The 9,588-nt window shown below is 35.8% G+C and overlaps 2 protein-coding genes across 5 annotated transcripts in view; both read left to right on the top strand.

Moving 5' to 3' along the window:
* Positions 1–9,588, top strand: part of LOC138186729 (furin-like protease 1) — a 223,781-nt gene that overhangs the window by 183,112 nt on the left and 31,081 nt on the right. For all 4 annotated transcript variants that reach the window (XM_069126856.1, XM_069126855.1, XM_069126857.1 and 1 more), the window contains 4 exons: positions 6,191–6,412; positions 6,776–6,904; positions 8,725–8,890; positions 9,086–9,258. In XM_069126856.1, coding sequence (XP_068982957.1) covers positions 6,191–6,412; positions 6,776–6,904; positions 8,725–8,890; positions 9,086–9,258 — 690 coding nt within the window. The remainder of the gene's footprint in view (positions 1–6,190; positions 6,413–6,775; positions 6,905–8,724; positions 8,891–9,085; positions 9,259–9,588) is intronic.
* On the top strand, positions 2,849–4,477 carry LOC138186805 (uncharacterized). The gene has a single exon (XM_069127022.1). The coding sequence runs from the start codon at positions 2,849–2,851 to the stop codon at positions 4,475–4,477; it is 1,629 nt and encodes a 542-aa protein (XP_068983123.1).

Here is a 9,588-nt window from a genome sequence, read left to right as displayed (position 1 = left end):
TTGATGATTCGTGTATTTCCAGAAATAGAACATGGAACCCACTAATCAGTGTCATCGTGCTGATGGTATGGACTAGAAAGCTATTCCTAATCAATTAGCTCTGCTGCCATCAAGATCGAACGTTGTACATACATCGGAAAATCGGATAAATCGGATAACAAAAATCGGATAAATCTAATTAATCATTGACAAATTGTACAGGTCTATAAGAAAATGGCTATTATTAATGGCCGTCAGACAATATAGAAATATTTATGAAAAGAATACTAGACATTTAAATAACGCTATAAATTATTTACATTACTGCTTGCAACTTAGTATCGATAGTATCTGATTATAGATTTATGTCCGCGTTAAACAATATCTTTTTAGATGTTCGATAAAAAAAATCTGAAAGCACGTAGCCGAAGGTTCGCATAGTTAATTCCGAGTTCAGCGGTCACCTTGACTCTCCATATTGTATGCACCAATACGAGACTGTCGCTAACGAAGCTGATTTGGTACAGTGCCATCGATGTCGTAATCAATTCATTCTGTCGATATGACGTCGCGACACAACTCGGTGCCATTTTAAAAATTATAATACAACGAACCTGTGCTATTATGTTTCGAAATTTTCCATATAAAGTTAACTATTGTTATAACGCTTAATTATTCTTTCCCATCTTAATAATTTTGTTTTTTTTTAACCATGGTACCTATGTCTTGTGCCTTAAAATTATTAAAAGGGTTAATTATATCTTTCCATTTTTTGATAATATTTTTTCTTTCTTTTTCTTTCAAAGCGCGAAGACAAATTTTCCGATCTTCGCTCGACCAAGGAATACCCTACTTTGTATATTTCATATATTTTACATACTAAGTGCATTCTGTACAATCTCGCACGTTGAAATTTTCCGCACATATATGATAAAACAAGCTTAGCCGTCTAGCTATCACTGTTAACTTGCAAAACGAAATTTATCGGGGCATGCCTTTACGGAGAGAGAGTTGTGCAGCCACGTAAGCCAAACTGGCGATGAATCAGATCGATCAGTGTCTGCGTATGTCTAGCCACATATCGAAGATGAACTTGCATCTCGGAACTAAAGCAATCTAGCATTGGATTCCAAAACGTCCTGGAGGCGGAAGTTCTAGCAGAATTTAACCGTCCAAAACAGGTGTATACTCACGGAATTTCGGTGCATTCGGCGTCAAGACTTCGATAATTGAATTTTATTTAATTTCCAATGAATAAAACAGCCAAACTTTAAATTATTTAGTATCGATAAAATTTATTTCGTTCGAAAAATTGTTCTAAATAGGAACACAAATTTCACTATACGCCGCGTGATGATTTGATATAGGTAATAAATTAATTCTATTATAAATTACTTTCTATAAATAACTAAATTCTATAAATAAACAAAATATTCAAAGGTAACGTATTACTATGTATATATAACATTTTCTTCGATCTGAAGGTATAAACGAATAAGTACCATTCGACCATTCGTGTCCACCATGATAGTGTCCAAATTTTAGTAGTAAAATTATCAAAAATCATTTGTTGTTTCATGAGACCATTATGTTGCGGTAATTAAATTTGAAGATTATGTTACGCTAAAAAAAAACGAAAGACATTTACCATTGAGTAAAGTCCGACGAGTTACTGCAAAGAATTGCACGAGCAATTAACCTCAAAAGCAACAAAATCTACGCTGATATCCTCCCCGGCTCGAATGAGGAATTATAATAATGATAAGGGGCGAGTAGATAGATTAAGGTAGTAATTAGAAAGAGATCCAACCGTAACAGGATAAAACAAAGAAGAAAGAAAGATGTAAGGTCTTGATGTAAGATACATCAACGATTCATCGTAGGAAATGTTGAGACTTTTATCCCGAAAGGTAAAGATGTTCTCCGCATCAAAGAACGCGAGAAACGTCTTGACTTGGCAGGATCTTCTCTCAAATCCATCGAGATTTGCAATTAAATTCGAAAATGCTTTGCAATTAAACACAGATTTGTTCGACAAGTATACCGGTAGCAAAAAGATGAGGATCAAAGACGTTGTTCTTGCGCAACATTTTAAACGGAACAGTTTATTTTACTTGAAATATTCCATTTTATGCAAAAGATGAATCATTAACGAATATTTACCCAGAGAAATATTACGTTCAAAGATCTTTTCTCTTTATAGATATATTTTTACTCTAAGCACTCGTTCAATTTATGTAGAAATATTGAGATCAAAAGATAAAGATGTAAGTAAAAAATACAGACGTTATTGAGAAGGAAAGAAATTCTATACTACCATTTCTCCTCCTTCAGATAAAAATGTATCTTTGTTTTTGTTTTCTTTCGTGTTATTATTTTTAAGTAAGGAAAACTTTCATTTGCATTTATAACCATTTGGAAACGAATAGTTTGTACAATTATTTTATTTTATATTTACTGTGCTTTTATCTTTTGATTTATCGATACCTATTATGACCGACAGATTTCTTGGAAAATAAAATTGTCAGTAAGGAGAATAAGAAACATCCTGCCAAAATGGATACCATCCGACGAAGTAAAATATTCGGAAAATACCTCAAAAGAGAAAGTTGGAGTACATTTGCCTAGGAACGAGTTGCAGGAAGTAATCGATTTCTTTTCGAATAGAAAATTTTCTGCTATAAAGATATTGAATAACTCGTTGAAGCTTGCTTTTGAAAAATACTCGACTCTGAACAGGTCTATCGATATCACCGTTGATCCTCAAGATCTCATTCGGATCAAACGACAAATTGTTCCAATAAGAACACACCTGTCTACTGACATTCTAAATCAAACGATTCCTACTTATCTGAAACGATTTAGCAACATGCCTGCGATTAATTATACGAAAAGAAACGTATTCTTCAAACTTGTCAAAAGAGGATCCGATAGAAATAAACAGCCCCCGAAATCGGACTGTCAAGAGCAACGTTCTCCTTCGGCAGAATCAAAAATGGTTTTCAAAAATGATCAGAAACTTCGGATACAAGAACGTTCCCAAACATGTTCCCAGCAAGGTTCGGAAGATCATCGTCAAAATGACGCACAAAATGTACACTCTGAGTATTCTTACTCGATACAACAGACAAGTCCATCGTATTTTAATAAACCTGAAAGATACAGACATTGCCGAAAAGAACCGACAAAACACTCCGACGATCGTAAGAAAGTGAGGAAATGTGGGACGGCATCGGTGGAAGGTTTCGAAGATCGTAAAAAGTCGGCAGAAAGCGAAAAGCTGCCGACGAAATGCTTCGAAGAACATAAAAAATTGACAGAGGCCGATTGCCAGAGAAGCTCAAATGATTTCGAGCACTACGAGCAACGTCAATTTGATCAAACGAGAAGCAGTAAGGTCTTCCATGCGTATGATCAGGATGATAGAAAATCACCAGCTCAGAAGGCGGATAAAAAAGAATCAAAAATTTTATCGAAGATGGATAGAATTATGGTTTGCGTACAGAAACATAGTTCCGACACAATTAAATCGTTTTTACCGAAGAAAGCAGAGAATTTAGAGCAAAAGAATTCCAGATGCTCGAAAGACGCATGCAGTAATTCATCGAATTTGCACGAAGATATTCTCCCTGATCCTTCACCACCAAAATCTATTCACTGGTCTGAGGAGATGAGGAGAGGCCAACACAAGAAGAAACATAGCCCTCCTATCTGTCCCTCCCCCATAGTATTTATTCCCCATCAACAATCGAGTAAAAAGAAGCTAAAAGCCGAAGTATCTCGAGGTCTGCAAGCTGAGGGATTACAACATTCGTCTACGGATTCGTCTTCGTGCGTGGAATATGGAACGAAACGTGGGTCCAGTAACGCTCGTTCATCCACGCAGGATAGTTACTTGTCTCGAAAAACGAGATACGATGATGGTGACAAAAAGTGCTTTTCCACCAGAAAATATACGAAAAGTCAAACATCTTTCGTTGCATATAAAAGTGGCTCTTGTGAGAAGTCAGAAAACCCGTGTCAAGTAGAAAACGTCAGCGATTCCAAAGGTGATGTATCGAGTTTGAAGTATGGCTTGGGTAAGTGTTCCAATCCAAAGGAGATGCAGACTACTTACATGAATCGCAAGCCACACGAGGTTAAAACGAGATCTTTAAAAATGTCGGAAGAGACATATTTGCCCATTCGAAAGAAGCGAAAGTGTTTCAAGGGAAGTGGCAAATGGAAAGAGCAGAAATATCAAGTTCGGTTGAAGATTTTTAAATCGAAAAATGGCTTGGATCCATGTTCACCTACAGTGATCGAAGTGAAACGCAACGATCGTTCATTTATAGAGGAAATAAAGAAGCCAAGGTTAAGCCCGATGCATCGTGAAATTTCCAAGTTACTAGAGCATCCGTGTAATTTCAAGTGCTGTCGCCTCGACGATATTGCCAAGACTAAGAAACGTATAAAGAAAGGAAAAGGAAAAGTAACAAAGAGGAAAAAATGTCCGTGATCTCATGATTTCTAAATTATCAGTTTTCTCGTGTACTAGTTTTCTGTAAACATATTCGTTAATGATAATTGATATGATAATGGTAATTGATAACCATATTTTTAATCTTTCGTTTAACTCATAGAAATTTTCCGTATCGATTTCAATATAGCTGCAACGACATGCCAATGTTATTTCAACAGTTGCGTTACTACAAATTGGGTTATAAAAAAATAGGGATGAAATAAATATCTGGTAGTAACAATACAAACGTGTCTTTCAACTCGATAAAAGCAGGCGAAACAATAGTTCCATCGCGGAATGTAAGCTACATTCTTCAAACAAAGAATGTTCAGCTTGAAAAAATGCGGTGCAAGTTGTCACCGGGAAAGAAGCAGTAAGAAGCTCGCCTGCAGCAGCTGTTGCCAACTTTTCACATTTATCATTACCCTACACCATATATCTTTACCGTTGCATATCGCCATATCGGGGGCAAACTTGTGCATCAAATAATCTTGCTCCACGAGCAGCTTAAATTTTTCCCCTGATACAAAAATATGATGAATACTTTGTCCTTAATGAAAACCGCAGAAAATATACGACGCACCCATTTTTCCTTCCTTTTTCTAACGATTATCAGCAAAATTTGTAAACGGCTGTGCATATAAGAAAAGCGTTTTGCGGTAAATAGAAAATTTGTTTTAACGAGAGTTCTAACTTCTGGACATTGGTCTCTACTATCTCGAAACTGCGATTAAGGCTTCGTTATTTCGTGCAATAATAAAATTTATATTCTAACATATCGAACGAAATAATAATTAATTGATAACGAAATTGATATTTTCCATGATTCTATAAGAGACTCGAATCGAACTATCGCCACGCATTGTTATTTATAACTTTGGTTTTATTAGTCATTTGTAATTATAATTTATAATTATTTGTTTGTAATAACTGTTTTCAATTATCTCTATCAATTATTATTTTCTTTGTCTTATTTACTGTGTTCTTTATTCACCTACTTTATTCATCCTATATTCTTTATATTTAATGTACTATGTGATGTTTCCTATTAATAAATATTTACAATATATTTACGATATGTACAATATAAACGAGATATGTAAATTTCGAAAAATAGCTGCAGACGTGAAATTTAACTAATCGCTACATCTATTATTGTTATCACCGAATTATTATGTATTGTGTCATGATTGTGCCGTAACCAACCACAGACCATCGAGTCGTAACTAGTAGTCCACTACTTCTCGTTTCGACAACCAAGCGATGTACACGTATGTAGTACGAGATGAAACATCACCGATCAAATCTAAGTAAACTATTCTCCGTTAAATTACAATAATAGCAAATATTCTAGCCCATATCGAAAAGTTTCAAATGTTCGGTCATCCAAAATGTTAGGTAATTTTTATTTATATCTCTTTCATTTTAGTTTTCGAACAAGTTAGAATACAAACCTCGATAAATATTATCTCAGTGACTAAAGACGTATACTCATATATTTTCGTTGAAATACATTGATTGCGCGAAACGGGTGAAACATAAAAGGCAAATTATGTTCCATATAAAGCAACTAGCCGGGACTCGGAGACGATATCTCGTATTAAAATTCGTTCGTTATCGTTTGGTGCATTAAGCGAGATGAGTTGTGAGTAGAAAAGGCTGCGTGATTATCACACGAAGATATTTATGTGAAATTGTTCTTTGTTGCAGATAGTAGACGACTGGTACCATATGGTGCACACGTCAGTGGTGAAGAGGTCGGCGGAACCACATTTCGGAATACAAGGGAGGCTAATAGAAGACCGCAGAGTGCGCCGAGCGGAGCAGCAGCGAGTGAAATCGCGAACGAAACGGGATCTGATAATCAAACGCGGTCCGTCCAACCTGAAAACCGTTCTCAATGACGAGATGTGGCCTCAAATGTGGTACTTGGTTAGTTGAATCAGATAAATCTCATTTCTTTCCTCTCGCTGAATTGATCGAACGTGCACGGAAAATTAAACAAAGGCCAATACTATGAGATAAAAATACTTTATTGCCTTGTCTTTTTCTACGATTTTTTTTTCGGTCGAATTTCAATTTCGTGCCAAATTTTTGTTGACCAACGGTAAATATATTTTGTTAGGTATGTAAATTAAAAAAAATTCAATGTATATTTAAAGAAAATTACAATTTCGTACATAAATCTCGTAACATGTAAATATGCGTACATTATGCATAAAATTTTTTAACTTGTTTACGTCGAAAGATTAAAGACAAACGTATTAAAATACGATTATCGATAATTGGTTATAGAATAGGGGAAAGGGGTTAGATATGAACGTGCAGGAAGCCTGGGCTGAAGGAATTACGGGACGCGGAATCGTGGTCACGATCCTTGATGATGGATTGGAGAAAAATCATCCTGATCTCTATAAGAACTACGTAAGTTCCATTACTTATTGTCTTAATCCAATAAAACGCTTGATAAAGAAGATAATTCGAGAAAAGAACTCAATTCTTTGACATGACAAAAATTTATAATCTCTAAAGCAATTCTAGAAATAAAATTCTTAACAACTACAGTCACATTTAATTTCACCGCGGTACAACAGAAAATGTTCAATCTTTTCACTCGTAAGAGAGAAAATCAGTTTTTCAGCAATTTATCAGGGTACGTTCCAATTTACACAAAAGATCGACAGGTTCCACGAAGCAAACAGAACAGACAGGACGAACCGAACCCTACAAAATGGAGGGCAGACAGATTTCGGAATGGTGCCAAAAACTATACCTGTATTTAGAAACTCTCGTCTATTCCATATACTAAACGTCTATTTTCACCTAACTGCAACGAATATAACGTTGCAGCTCGAAAAATTATCGTAAAGAAACGTGTTAGACACAACGAATGATATTCGTGGGAACGACAGTGCGGCATAAATGTAATAAAATTCGTGCATTCGCGATTACAACGTATGCAACGATCTTCCTGCTACGCTACAACAAAAATTCACACAAAATTCTTTAAACGCAGTTTGCTCTTTAACTATTTATACATATAAAACTCTTCTGCTTCTCTATTTCTCGTTAGTGGACTGCAGGAAGCAAGTTTGTGCCACGCTACCGAAATTATCGAAGTTGCCAGCGGAGTACTGGGAGCCATACATAGAGTCAAACACTAGACTTAAACCGCACGAGAGAAACGCGTATGTTTACTAGTGAATGGCCGGGGTTAATAAGGCAACCACGGACAAACGTGTATCGAGCTCCACAATTTCCCAGTAGATACAGATCTCCTATAATCAGACATAGTCGGCGGTAATCGATATCGACCCGAACGAGATACGTGTCGTCAATGAAATTGAAATTTTCAGTCATTTAAAATATCACATTTTTTACGATTTTGTTGAAACGACGTTTAAAATTCTTTTACGATATTTTAAAAATTGTTGAGTTACATAGCTGAACCAAACAGCTCTTATACCTACATATCAAAACAAGCGATCCAAATTAATCAGTTAAATTCCCTCGACTTGTTTCCACCATATTCTCTGTTCTCTCTTTTTCTGATTTTTCCTATGTGCCTTCAGTTTGCACAGCTCTTCCGATCTTACCTCTTGCAAATTTTTGTCATTGATTTTTAACTTCTGCTCTCTACTTTCCTTATATTGAATGGGTGTATGTATATGTGTATGGTTAGCACTCGATTTTTTGGAAACCGCACAATTTATTTCGATAGAGAATATCCGAGATGAGCGTAAATTTATTTATTCGTATAAATGTAAAATATTTAATCGATTGTAAAAAAAATATTATATACGAAAAGAAACGAAAAACAGTAGTACTAAACTCGGAACTTTAAAACAATCCTCTAACTGCCTAAAGGAAAAAGCAATTACATCGGGCCCTGTAGGAAGTCGATATTCACTGGGAACTTCGTAAAAGTGCAGCCAAGTTGTATTCGGTAATTACAGAAGTAGTTCACTTGATATTAATTAAACATCTTATCGATTGGCAAGAAGAAAAAGCATCTAATCTCAACGAGAACTTAGCGGGTGACAATGCTCAACGATTCAACTATAAAATAAGCGTTGAGGTTCATGATCTTGAAAATGTTAAAAATATCGCAAGATATTAAACCAAAGATTTTATAAATTTTCCGAAGAAAGTATATTTCTTCTGTATTTAAATCGTTACAACCTATACGGTAGAAAAAGAATACATGATTCACACAAGAATAATCGAATGAACGATCTTTCTAGGATCCACAAGCGAGCTACGACGTTAATAATCATGATGAAGATCCCATGCCAAGATACGATGTTCTAGACAGTAATCGACATGGCACCAGATGCGCCGGTGAAGTGGCTGCAACTGCTAACAATTCCATGTGCGCGGTGGGAGTTGCATTCGGAGCTGGTGTCGGGGGTAAATGTATTCAAAAAACGGACCTCAACTATTTTCGGTTATTTGAAAAACCGGTGCAGTATTTTGGGAGAAATGAAAAAATGCGTGTATTTCTGCTAAAACTTGACATATTAAATAACGAGATATTAAGAAATAAACCAATCCAATTCGGGATAAGTTATTTAATTAAAAGGATTTAATTTTTTATTTACGTAGGAGTAAGAATGTTGGACGGAGACGTGACAGATGCTGTCGAAGCGAGGTCTCTGAGTCTAAATCCCCAACACATCGACATTTATAGTGCCTCCTGGGGACCGGATGACGATGGAAAAACCGTCGATGGTCCTGGTGAACTTGCTACTAGAGCTTTCATCGAAGGAATCACAAAGGTTGGTAAATTTTTTACACTTTACAAAAATCTTCAGGTCTTCAACTACTAGTGCCATACTTAGAATCGGTAACGAAAAGTTTACAAAATGATAAATAACTCATACGACACGAAATTATTCCTTGTTGTTTTTTCCTCTAATTTCTGCTCCAATTCTTCCGCGTCGTTCTCTGCACCACACTATAATAAATAAGTCTCGTTGCGCGTAAAATTGGATCCTTTATTCTTATGTTTCATTAAAACCCTATGAAATACATTCGTTACGCTGTTGGGAATAGACCAAAAGTCCTGTACAATCGATAACTTTGGAAGGTCCGCCTCTCGGATAGAA

The sequence above is a fragment of the Bombus flavifrons genome, chromosome 14, assembly GCF_040668555.2.
Source record: "Bombus flavifrons isolate JBK064 chromosome 14, iyBomFlav1_principal, whole genome shotgun sequence".
NCBI classification, from domain to species: domain Eukaryota; kingdom Metazoa; phylum Arthropoda; class Insecta; order Hymenoptera; family Apidae; genus Bombus; species Bombus flavifrons.
The sequence above is the reverse complement of the archived record's forward strand: the minus strand, read 5'-3'. Positions and strand labels throughout refer to the sequence as shown.